This window comes from Chelmon rostratus, chromosome 1, assembly GCF_017976325.1.
Source record: "Chelmon rostratus isolate fCheRos1 chromosome 1, fCheRos1.pri, whole genome shotgun sequence".
NCBI classification, from domain to species: domain Eukaryota; kingdom Metazoa; phylum Chordata; class Actinopteri; order Chaetodontiformes; family Chaetodontidae; genus Chelmon; species Chelmon rostratus.
Window position 1 is genome coordinate 30135204 of NC_055658.1, and position 13627 is coordinate 30148830.

Sequence of the window (13627 nt, forward strand, 5' to 3'; positions counted from 1 at the left end):
TTTGTGACATGCTGTGACTCTGCAGAGAGGTTAGGGTTCCCACCTTGGCCAGCTGTTGCTCCGAAGCGAAGCCCAGTCCAAACACAGTGTTGGCCCTGCTGTCCGCCCACTGGCCAAACTTCTGCGATGTCTTGGTGAACGTCATGTTGGGTGTGATGGTGCTGTTGATGATCACCTGTTAGGACAAAGAACTTATCATTAATTTCCTGGCTGTACTGGTGATCATACTGGTAAATCGGACTTCCAGCACAGCCCTCAGGCCCATCGGACTGCCACACTCCCTCAGAAACATGCCTGTTCTTTGTTCAAGACATATTAGAGAAGGAACTCCAGCAGCATGACACGATGAATAGTCCTATTGATTTAGCAAAGGACAGTCCCCCGCTGTAGCGCCATTCATACCAGAATAAATCTCTAATACCTTGTAATTGTCTTTCACCATGCTCACACTGACAAGTCTGATTACATTTGGCATATTTAACTTTTTTTCTGAGGATGATCCACTTCATTAAAACAGGCAGATTCATATGCATGTTTGAGAGCCTCTCTACAAAGCAATCTTTAATAAGTACTCCTGTCCATACAGGGAAATACATTCTATACAGTGAAAGCAAAGAAATTAAATATAAATAACGATGCAGGCACAGTCACATGTGACACATGATGTGGGAGTGTCCCTTTGTTCTAGACGTCTGAGGTTGAGTATTCATAGTTTTATCTGAATTGACAAAATGGTAATGCCATATCACACAAACAGACTTTTCTACTATTTAATCATGACTCTCAGAGTCAAATGAAGGACGCCGTAAATTCTTCTCTTACAGCCACCAAAAAGCTCTTAGTCCAAAGACGGCTAGTGCCTTGCAGTCTTGGCGCCAGAGTATGTCTGACATATTTTCTTAATATTGTGTTCCTTGATGTGTCTACCACCCAAATTAATAATGTAAAATCCTCCACTTTGGATACGTGGTCACATGCAGCAATGCAAATACACTTTAAGCTTCATGGGTCGTGAACAAAGACATGCCATATAATACGCCTCACTGAATTGAACATGGTCAAGTAGTCCATAGAGACCCCAGGGGATCGGTGGTTGTGAGGGTTAAGCAAGCACCAATCATGTGGTGGAGGCAGATACTGCACATAATGCATACAAATGAAAACCAGTGCACCAGTCATTTTGCTCCACAATTACAAATAAGCAGTGTTGAGTGCTGACCCACTAACCTCTAAGTAGTCAAATTACAGTCTCACATTCACCTGTTGTGGATATGCAGTGAATGAGCTGCCAGAAACATCTGCTGCAGGCTAAAACTGGAACCAGTGCACAAGGCAGCGACAGCGGAAACCAACAGATGCTTCAGACCCTATTTCAGTCTGACCAGACTGCATCGCTGTAGATATGTCTCATCCTATATGAACAGCTAAGTGTGCATGTTAACACAATTTACACCCGTACATGTATACACAGCCAATCTGACTACCAAGATACAAGAGAACTTAAAAACAGCACATGCAAAGTACCCCAACAATTAGGAAACAATAGACGGCAGTTTAATCACAGTGCAGCCCTTGTTTCATAGCAACATGGCTCTGAACACAGGATTCGAGAATCCAAATTGCTGACAGACTCGTGTCCTTTTCTACGCCCCCACCGTCTCCCTCTCCATCTTTTCAGTGGCTGAGGTGTTAAAACACTTTACACTGCATCATTACTGGACACAGAGACCCAAAAAGCAGAGACTGAGCTCACAGAATGAGCACATTAGCACGCAATCAATCCCCTCTTAGACATTTGTGTCCCGTTCAGAACAACGCTAATGGTTTCCAAAGAGAGAGATCACTGCACATACACAGAAAAGGAGCTTATATGCTGGAAAGCTTACAGTTGCAGCCTCTGATTCGGACTGCATTCCTGCATCCAGGTGTTACAAGGGGAGCGGCAATTTACCGAGGCGCAGGTGATCTGATTTTAGAACGATCACTTGCTTTCCGAGGCTTCATCAAAACAAATGTTACCTAATTTCCTCAGTAGAGGAAGCCGGGCGGCCTGAACAACACTCACACGTCTCTTCATAAGCAGCGAAGTGAATATTTAACAGAGCTCACCGTGTTGGCTCAAAGAGAAGCGTTAAGATAACATGAAACTTTAATGATCATTGTGGAGAAACTGGGCCGTTGCTGCAGGACAAAGCAAAGACGAAAAAGGTGAGACATAGGTAAACAGATGGTAAACATGCATAAGCAACTGTTTAAACACCCAGAGAGACACTAGTATGTAACATGTGAGGAAGAGATAGATGAATCCAAATGCAATCTTTCCTTCTGCAGCTCACCCTCACATTCATCAGAGTTCAATCATCCAATCAGAGTCAGAGTCAATGCACGAGCTGCTAGATTTTACGACAGAAAGCTAACATAACCGACTCTTGGCTTAAGAATATAAAACTGGCCTGTAAAAATGAAAGGTGAAATTGTTAAAATAAGACTAGACAAGCCTGTTTTTTTTTCATAACCTACAGGTGGAGAGGTACAAAGTTGAGAAAGTAACTGAACATTGCACCTGTCTGCAGTGTGTAGTAGAACAATGAAACCACACGTTACAGACCTAAAATCTGCATCAGTGTCCTGCTCTGAACACCTGAAGCTCACCGTTATTAAAGTTTTTGTTTTAAACATATAACGTAGAGTTGAAACAAATGAAATCAATCAGTTGATTAAAGGAAATTGGAAACTATTTTGATTCGTCGAGTCAGTTTTCAAGCAGAAACACCAACAGCCCATAGTTAGAGCATCTTAATGGTTGGGATTTGCTGCTTCTCTCGCAATCTGAAAATCTTTGTTTTGGACTGTTGGTCAGACAGAACAAGTCATCTGAAGACATTACCAAATGTGATCAACATTTTATTAATTTATTTTTGGATATTTTATTGACCAAACGATTCATCAAGGAAGTCATTATTCTATGTAATTTTGAATATTTTTGCCGTATCATGATGACTATTGTGACTTATAGTGAAAAAGGAAAATATTGTGACACTGAACTCAACCACATCGCCTTAGACATCACAAATCAGTGAGCAGGTTATTGATCCTGTATTATCAAAACACCTACAGCACCAGCAGTAGAAAACATGATCAGCAACACATAAAAACTGTAAAGCTAATGATCTGTGAACTACATGCAGGACTACCTGGGCCCCCGCCCCCTCCCCCCACCTTCGTGGGCCCTGTGACTGTATGCTGGCATGTACGAGTGTACGTCTCAGTGAGCAGGCGAGTGAGAGTGGGAGGGTGTGACGGAGGGAGGGGGAGCGGAGTGACGCTGACAGCTGTGCCGGTGGTGAGCCGGGCTCCGGATCAAGTGGCACAGGAGGCGCGCAGAGCGGAGCTCGGCCGGCCAACGGCCTCAGGGTCAGTCAGAAACTCAGAGACGGCCAGGAGGTTACTGGAAAAATCGTCCTCGGCTGATTATGTGTCTGCAGAGCGCAGAGAATCTGCAGAGTCAGTGAGTAAGACGGGAGATGTGGAACATGGGAGAGGAATATAAAGGAGGGAAAGAGCTGTGATCGCTTGTCATGCAGTGCCAGAGGACTTTATCAAGCTTTTTTAGGAGATTTTCAGTGTCTTGTTATCTATCTTGTGACTCCAATTCACATATTGAAACATGATACTATGAAAACACTGAATATTTTGTTTTTAAAAAAGGTAAATTAAGTAAATATTGCAATACTTACAACATTTCAAGCACAACTATTTTACTGTGGGTCAACAATTGCAGACTTCAGTGAGTTCTGGCTGAATGTGTGGCACAAAGCCTAGTTTTTGAAGGCTGTATATCAAAATAATGGTGACAAATGGGCAGTGAGGATAGTCATGATGATGAACAGGAGGAACTGGCAGCCATGTTATGACTGAAACTAGGCCAGAGAAAGACGAGATGATGGTCACAGTGTCCTCTATCAAAGCAGACAGCAAAATGGAAAATTGGGATTGCTCATCAGGCGAAGGTGTGATGAGGATGAAGAAATGTTCAATGTTTCTTGTATGTCTGCCAACTGCTTTAATGACCTGATGCATATTAGCACACCGTATATCAAGGACTGCAAAAACACAGTGTTCCCTGGTGGCAATGACGCAGGTTTGGGTTGGGGGTTGGGGGGGGGGTTAACTGAGTTGGAGTCAGGGGTGCACCACCACATCAAAATCTTAAAGCGAGGCTGTTTTCTTACATACAATGACTGAGCTGGCCCTCATACTTTCCACAATCAATTTCATAGTTAGAAATGATGTGTTAATGTCTCAAATAACATTAGGTGAGGTGGAGCGGATCGTTTCGGGGGTTCGATGCCCAGCTCCTCCTGTCCGCATTTCGAGGTGTCCCCGGGCAGGACACTGAACCTGACGAACAGGTCAGCGCATTACATGGCAGCTCCGTCGCTAACAGTGTGCGAGTGTGTGATCAAGAGGCCAACTGTAAAGCACTTAACGCCCATTAAAGTATAAAATCGCTTCATAAGTGCGTCCATTAACATTCAGTTTCATTTAGCTGCGTGACCATAGAAGTAACTACAGAACATGCTCCTCCGTATTTTAAAAACTGTTATGTTATATTTCAATCTCTACATGAGGTATAATTTATGTGATTGGCTGTAGCTCCGTTCACTGTGTCTTTTTATAAAAAGCCTCTGATTCACTGAGGGCTTCTTGATGATGTTCCTCACGCTAACAGCAGAACATGATTATCTAATCACAGACAGACGTGTTGCGTATGCCTGCGGTGCAGCTCTTCCTCAGAATGGATGAACCGAATGTGGCTTCTTTTCATTGATTGACCTGATATTAACTTAGTTAGCGAGATGTTTGGCTGACTGCTGGTAATATTCTCAACGTGATGAAACTGGTCATAAAGTCAGTCTCACATTTGATCGTGTGGACAGTTGTAGCTGACTAACGTATGCAGACGTGCCGTTGTAGGAGCAGTCGTTGCATAACATTGGAAACGAGCCACAACTTAACCTTACGCATGCAAGCATGTCAAAGGTGTGCCCTGGTACTTAAACAGCACTCTGAAAGGAATGAATAAATACATACCGTGCTTTAGATGCCATTCATGTTTTTTTAATGTGTTTTTTGTCCCAGTTTGTTTTCCCTTACAAAATAGTCAGTGATTTGCAGTGCTGTTTACAGTACTAGGCTTCCTGATGTTGGAGATTCGCACTAGCTCAGACCAGCTTTGGAGTGAGAGCATCATAATCCTCATGGGTGACTGCTCGGGGACTCCAGTTTCCATGAACGGGGCAGACATGTCTCCTTCATCCCCAGTGGAGCAAACTCTTTTTCCTGTTGGAAACTTGATGACATACAGGTAGAGAAAGTACATGATGTACTTGGGCTGCAGCCACAATTTTTTAGGGTAGTGGGGTGATGAAAACACAGGGAGCACGGCCTTAGGCTGTAACCTGACCTATACGTTAGACTGGTTAAAGACAAGCTCACTCAGTCATTTTAAATTCTTCATCTTGACAGACACATGTCTTTCAGCGCCAAGGCCTTTGGCGCATGAGCCAAAATGTTCATTTTAGACACAGGCTGGGAGAGGTGTAGTATGAACTAAAGAAAGAAGAGGTAGTTAAAGAGACAGTAGGATGTAAAAGAAAATGGTCAAAACAAGAGAAGAGCAGGAAAGTTTTTACACGTTAGGTCAAAAAGTTATCAAACTTGGGAAAAATTCAGAAAGTACAGCAAGAAAACTCCTCACTGTGTAATCATAAGCTCGGTACATCTCTGTGTGAGAAGGGAGATTCAGGATGAGCAAGAGTCAAAAGTGCTGATATGCTCCTCCACTTGCCATATCATCATGAGCGAGTTGCCCGGTCATCACGGATGGACGAATATGAACTGACGGTCTGTCAGAGTTGCTGTGTACAGCGGCGCAGACTATTCTTCTGGACAGACCTGTCTCCCTCGCAGCTAGTGTACAAACCAGAAACTATATTTAACATTCATTTGATACGACTCAACATTTCCTCGCTTACGGTTACTTTGCTCATACTGGCATCACTTTGACTTACTTAAATTAACTGGAAAAGGGGATAAAGTGGAAACCAGCAGGAGTCGGCCCTCTTCAAATTGAGATAACATTTTATTTCAGAAATTTTAATTGTCACAGCTCACATATAGCTGCTGCCTGCAGACATTTCATGACACATAGTGCTCTGTTACTCTAGGCTGCAGGAGAGTGGAGAGACAGGAGGACATGGAGGATGACAGGAGAGAGAACACCTGGCCTTGAGGATATAGAGGACATACCAAAATATAGATGTGTCTAGCCAGAAATAAAGTAGATTTCCAAATTTCTTTCTTACAAAGGACATGAAAGATAAAAAATGAAGTGGTATTGTCAGCGTTGCAGCTCTGGAAGTGCTGCTTGATGACATAACAGATTAGAGTCTGGCCTCTCTGGTTTCTAGCTGTGGGAAAAAAAGCTATTTTGAAGCTAATAAAGCTTGACTCAACAAAGCCATGCAGGAATAGAGAAATAATGCATTTTAAATTACATGAAAATTACATTATTTTACTGAAAATTGTACTGAAAAGCCTTAACTTGCACAGGAAAATGTTTTCCTGAACTGAAAATCCTGACAGTAGCTCTTCATTTTTGAGCCTGATTGACCAGGTAGATTTGAATAATATGAAATCTAATAGGCCGTGTGCATCTATTTGTCGCTATTAAGAAGAGCTTCTCCTTAGCAGAAAATGCTCACTATGCAAATACTCATTCAGATATATCTATGATGAGCTCCTGCGAGAGCCACCCTTCAGCTGTTGAGTTGGTAATCCTAACACTGAACCCTCCCAAGCAGAGGGGTGTGTGATAAAAGGACCAACTATGAGGAAACACGCAGACCCAAACAACTGTCAACCCATGCAGGCTGTGAAGAGGCTCTGCAGGTAATCTGTGTGATTTAAGATTGCGCGAAAGGTGATTGCCTGGCAGTGTCAGCAGAGGGATACCGCTGTCATAACCCTCCTCCACTTTCCACACAGAGAGAAGACTCTGATCGCCATGGAAACACATAATCTATCTGAAGAGGGGAAGGTCTCAGTATGGGATACCGGCACAGTCATATGGTGTCTGTTATCACATGTATGATTTAATCTCCACATCACGCTCTTGTGATAACAAATCAAACATCATTTTGGAAAATAAATGTTTTCACTGATAAGCCACTGAGACTGTTCACATGCAGCTCATGTTCTGCACCCGAGCAATTCCCTGCTTTTCAATGCACATCGTGAAACAGAATCCAAAAGAAAAACATCAAACAGTTCAAGAATCAGTGCACGGGGATTTGACTGGGGAGGAGAAAAGCTGATCCAGTAGTATCACTGTAGTCCTTGAAGTATGACTACCGTTCAGTAGTTTACAGTTTAATTGACACTCCAACAGGTATGCAGCTCTTGGCTGCTCGTTAATTTGCTAAAAAGGGATGTTTGCTGATGTTCAGGCTTTGATTTTAATTTTCATGTTACTGTTAAGATGTGTGTATAACACAAATAACACATACTTGTAAGCCTTTCATAAACTTTTAGCAATCTTAACCTGTTTAGCTAGGCCGCAGGCAAAATCACATATGAAGTGATGCAATGTGACGTGAACATGTGTAGCTGTGTGCAAATTCTTACAATGTAGATAAATATAAACATGATACTACGTACGGTGTATTTCCATCTGTCGTGCTTCTTAATGCACATAGCAGATACCTTGTACACAGTGTTCTGCTGTGACACTAATTTTCCTACATGGGAACAACATTTAGCTTAGAAACATTACAATTACAGCTGGGTGATAATTATTATTTGGCGACTTGAGCCAAATGATATTATTATTATGGTGATTCTATATAATTTTTGTCTGAGACATTTCTGTCCAAATTAGTGCTGAGAAGGTTATCGATTAATCAGATGGTTTAAGTTATAATCTTGAAGATGTTCATATGTTTTACACATACGAAGAGTTTTGTCTCACGTAATGTATGATGGCTGCTTTGAACAACAGTTTAATCTATGTGTGATTTTGTGATTTGCCACATCCATATATAGGGATAATGCAAAATATCAGCAACCATAGATGACGTCAGTCACGTCAGAAGCGGGAAAAGATCAAATGGTCCGACGTTGATTGATGCTGATCATGCTGCACACGTAGCATTAATATGCTTTATAATTCCTTTTGTTCAATTGTGACTTTAAGTGCTTCCTCCTCAGCCTCGACTGTCTCTCCTGAGAACAGTTAAATGTTTCCCATCATCTCTTTCTAATATGATCACACACACACACACATACACAGACGCACATACCTTGGATCCATCCACGCTGATGATGCGGTAGCTGTTACGTGTGCTGTCGTAGAAATAGGAGACTGTGACAGCCTGCTTGCTGGCAGGGACCCAGTTCTTCTTGGTGGTCGGGTCGATCTGGAAGACATGGGCCCTGGTGGTGTAGATCGGCTGCTCCCTGGAGAGCGAAGGACAGACGACAACATGAGAGAAGGGACGCTGCAAATAAGATGCACAATATGCAACCACGGATCAAGATGATATCCACTGATTAGTGAGCTACATTTGCACACAGCTACTATGTGTGTGTTGAGTCCTTAACATCTTTGTGTCACATTATGCCTGCAGAGACTCTGCTGTGTCTCCAGAGATACACGGTCCTGGGCGTTTCAGTTGGGATGAGCAGGTGATAATGTAACACAAACCCTAAATCCTTATAGCAACCCAAAGCCATTAGCACATCAACACCTCCTCCCCACTCAAAGGTGACGGCAACACATATCTACAGTAGGTGTTTGTGTGAGACTGTGCGCTTCTATGAATGTGTGTGCGCTCACATCGACTGTCTAATGGAAGACTCTCCCTGTGCGCTGAATATATTCAAGACAATTATCTACTTGTGTTAACACAGTCAAACAACAGAAGACTCTCTGTTGTCAAAATGTCCAGTTTTTAAGTCGAGAGAAACAGGTTAACGCTGCTCGTACTCTCTCATCATTTTTCCAAGACGAAAACATAAAAAGCCCTTTCTATGATCTCTGCACAGTCCTACACTAACACCAGCACGTCGTCCTGATTATACATTTTATATCGTCCATAAACTCGTTACATTTGTAGTTCAACTGAATCGTTTCGTGGTCTGAATGTGACATCAGCCGTACTCTGCACTGCACAGTCCACAACTGCTTTGGCGCTGTAAATAAAATTTATTTGACTTGATTATTTTATATATGTGAGTTTGTACACGTTTGGCATCATTGTGATCTATATTTATTTTCTCGTTAATGTCACGTTATTAATTTCCGCCATATCACGCAGCACTATTAGAAGGAATTACTTTACATTGCTTCTCTTCTCTTCAGCCTTTTAGCAGTCTGTAAAAAAAACGGTTGCTCAGTTCCTAAAAATCTGCTTTTTTCAGCTGATTGCACAACAACTCTATGCTTTTTTTTCTCTGGCTGACACCGACTGTTTCGTGTTTGCCACTCAGGGCTGAGTGACTGCGGCAACTTCATAGGAGACGCATTTCAACGGAAATTAAACCATTAGAAGTACAGCCAGCAGTTATGAACTTCTTCTTCTTCAGCAGCACAGTAATGAGTGATATGAGTACCATGAGGATTTAAGGCATTTAAAGCTATTAGCGTCAATGTAAAATAATGTTTTCAATTAAAACCCTGAAATTAAACCTGTAATAAAAGCCGTGGTGAATCACCTTTACAGAGCAGACTACAAATGTATTGGGAAACATTATGTTAACATGACTTCCATCCGTCTTGGAAATAATAAGTACATGAACCCACTCTCAACCGACCAATTTTACTGCTATGTCTGGTCATTTTATCAAATCCAAATCCAGTATTGAATCTTCTTACTGGATCCCAGAGCTTCTGAGTCCCTCATACTTAAAATATCTATTCAGGTTTAACTTATATACAACTAAAAAATATGAACATGTGGGTATTTTATAACTTCCAGCCAAATCCCAAATGGAATTAGCTATCAAAACCCACGACTCTGATGGGGAAAATTCGAAATCATGTCATCTATCTGTGAGAGGGTGACGTAATCTGCCTCCCAGCCATGGGCAGCTCGCTGCCCATGTGATTCAGCAGAGCATCAATGTGGGGATGAAGGAGCAGGATCAGACCGCCTGTTCAACTTGAATGACTGCAGACTGAAACATACAGTGGAAACGCTCCTCCTTTTTTTATGACATACACAGACACATCTTTCTCTCTCTCTCTCTAGACACTGATTATCCACTCTCTGTCACTTGGGCACACACTCATATATGCAGATACACCACAACCTGACTCGGATGTCGACAGTTGAAAGCTGTTGTGAAATATGTTCAGAAAATCCTCTTCTCCTATATGTTTTCTGTTTAAAGCATCAAAGCAAACAGCGTACTACACATGAATACTATACAACTAACTGGTCTGCTGTAGCATGCAGGTGAGAATATTGATAATGTACAAATTTTACAACTGGGACTGATGGGAAAGCTACACATGCTTAATCCAGTCTTCAGAGAGGCCACATGCTTGGCCTTATTTCCAGATATCAAGTTAGTTGAAAGACAAGACGTTGCCGTTTCGTACTTTTCTCCCCTTGCCAGATTCAACACCATTAGGCATGTTGTCACATCCAAGACTATTTCTAGGATGTTGTTCAAGTGCATCTTGGTGGTAAAAATAACCACACCTGCATGCGGTACACTCATATTCTCAGCTCCATACAAACTATGCAGGCGCTCGACACTGACGGAACACCAGTGCTGAGAGTGAAAAACCATTTGCACTTCCCTTTAATGGCAGCACTTTACAGGGACCGGACCCGGCAGGTCTGAATTATCCACTGCAAGTTCTAATTTCAAAAGGTGAGTGCAGGAGGTTGTGACTCTCTCCTATAAAGTTTCAAGAGTGAGGAATAATTAGGCTGAGTGGCTGGATGAGAGGGATTAGAGGACACCTCGAGAACTCGATAACAGAGGCAGATGTGGCGGAGACGGATGAGGACGGATTTATCCTGCTGGCAATCAAAATGTGAAGTGAATGTGTTTTTCGGACAGGGCGAAGTTTACTTGGCGCAGACTGCTTGTTGCAACACTTCTCTTTATTGCCATGTGGAAAGTATGATATATTGCCTCTGTCTTTTATCTCAGTGTTTCTCCTTATCTTCAATGCTGTTATCAATGCAATTATACTTTCTATTGGTTTGTCCTGCCATCTTCCACATGTCCAGTTGTCCTGGTCTCTTCTTTTTCTTGAAAATATGTTCTGGGATGTTTTCCTCGTCTTCGCCGTGGGTCTAAGTGTGCCGTCACACCAAAAAGTGTCACAGAAATTCATTCATGCGTCCTTGCCCGAGTAGCGCTGGAAGCTTCATTGACTGCATGCGCACTTGATTGCTAACTGAACCATAAATTAAGGTGCCACAGGGAGTTTTCTTGTAAGCAAACTAGAGTTTCTCACCCAAATGTATTGCGTGCATCCATGAGGCCTAACAAATGTGAGGAGTGCATTCCCTTCCTAATAAAACATTTGCATCTTTTTTGCTTATTTATTTTAGGTGCTTCGTTGTTTACGCCATTGTCTGCTCGCTTGGTTAGACTGGTTTGTCTTCCCAAAGAGATGTTTGGTGTCCTGCACTTTCAGTTGTTTTCTTTGTATGCATCATTTTTTCACTTCTAATTAATGATTTGTTGCATTTGGGTGAGCTCACTCTCTGTTAAGTCCCTTACAGATCAGATCAGGGGCTGCTGAAAAAGATTTGATAATAACTATGATCACTAATCTCCACTGCACATGGCCTCTCTCTCGGTTACAAACACGCTCCCAGGTGAGAGCTTTGCTCACAAACTTCCTGCATCAGTTTTGTGTCATAAACCTTTTGAAATCCTGACACTTTCTTCCTCTGTTTGCTTTCCCTTCTTGGCCTGCCATTTACTTTCATGACATGAAGGGTTTCAACAGAATGTGTGAAGTGGGCACAAGGGTTCTGAGCTGGACTCAGTGGCACAGCCTCAATTTGCTTGGCGCAGCAAAAAAAAACCCATTGATGCACAGTAAAAGCCATTACATATATTGCACTTTTTAGAGCACAAGAAGGTGCTTCAAAAAAAACGGGCTAAATCCAAGTCATCTCAGAGCATATTCTTAAAAAGTCACTAAATTTATTCCAAACAAACAGATGTTAAAGCTTGCAGAAACATAAACACATCTCCTCCTGCATGGCAAGGCGAGAGGTTTCATTAACAGGGTGCAGATGGTACCATTGTTGTTGTTGTAATGCAGGAAAACAACTTGCAAAAGCAAGTTGTCAAGAGGACATTCGGTCTCGGTGTTCCACGAGGGCCTGTTGCAAATAATGTCAGGCAGACGAGCAGGCAGCCAGCAAAAATTCATGAGCTAATAAAGCTTTTGCTTCCATTGGGATTATGGTTCTCACAGAAATGAAAGCCTAATAAATTCACTGTCCCCTTTAAGCCTAATCTCAGCCTTCATCTGTTTTGGGAACAACAAAACCCATTATACAGATCACTGTTGTCACTTTACATACTCACCCGCGCGCACACACACACACACAAACACACAAGCTGACCTTTGCAGGGGCAGCGTCTGCAGCCAGCTCACACTGGCAGGGAAAGAGAAGTGAAAGGCCACTGCTGAACACATGGATGCACTCACACAACTGTTGGTGGAATCCAGTGATCTGCTTTTCTCAGATAAAAAGCATTAGGTTGATTGATTTTACTGGATTAAAAAAAAAAAAAAGAAGACGACATTTGGGACTTTACGGCCGCTGAATTCTATCTCCCACTGCTCGGCCCCCATATGGTGCTTTAAATAATTTACAGGTGTGTGTGTGCATTTCTGTGTGTGTGTGTGTGTGGGGAGGGGTTTGAGTGAGTCCACGCTGTCTATGCCTACACACACCTACACACACACACACCTCAGGCCCATCCACACTGATGATGCAGCAATTGTGTTGTGTGCCCGCTAAAGACTAAATTAAGAGTGAAGGAAATGTGCTGACAGCCGGATACCTGACGACTAAGTCAAATTGTTCGGAAAGCTCAACATTGTTCATATAAAAGTGACATTTTTTGTTACATTGAATTAATCTGCATCCGTAAGGAATAATCTGTAATGAATCTATATCACAGAAGTTATGATTACACGCGAATTCGGACACCATGATTTCAGTTCTGAGGAGGAAAAGTGTTGTGTGCCAGGTTAGCAGTGATGCACGACTAAGCCCGCCTGCGTCCTGTTCTCTTAAATCCTGTGAAATGTTAGCTTGATCAGTAGCAGGGTTTTACCTCGACACAGCATTCTCCGGAGTTTTAAGTGAAGTTCGCTAAAGAGAAGGATAATCCTGCTGCTTAAAGGCGACATTTCTAAGATGACGAGGGATGACACCGTGTCCTGAGAAGAAGTGTGAACAGCAGCAGGCAGCTTCTATCTTTGACTCAAAGTTTGGATGGTGATATTAATGCGAGAGGGTTGCAGTCACGTTGCATTTGCGTTGTGCTGCACCTGTAGGATTCAGGTATGTAG

The 13627-nt window shown here is 42.4% G+C and overlaps 1 protein-coding gene across 1 annotated transcript in view; it reads right to left on the reverse strand.

Annotated features, from left to right (window-relative positions):
* Nucleotides 1–13627, reverse strand: part of homer2 (homer scaffold protein 2) — a 31010-nt gene that overhangs the window by 11451 nt on the left and 5932 nt on the right. The window contains exons 2-3 of the mRNA XM_041938321.1: nucleotides 8364–8520; nucleotides 44–175 (exon numbers count right to left, since the gene is read on the reverse strand). Coding sequence (XP_041794255.1) covers nucleotides 44–175; nucleotides 8364–8520 — 289 coding nt within the window. The remainder of the gene's footprint in view (nucleotides 1–43; nucleotides 176–8363; nucleotides 8521–13627) is intronic.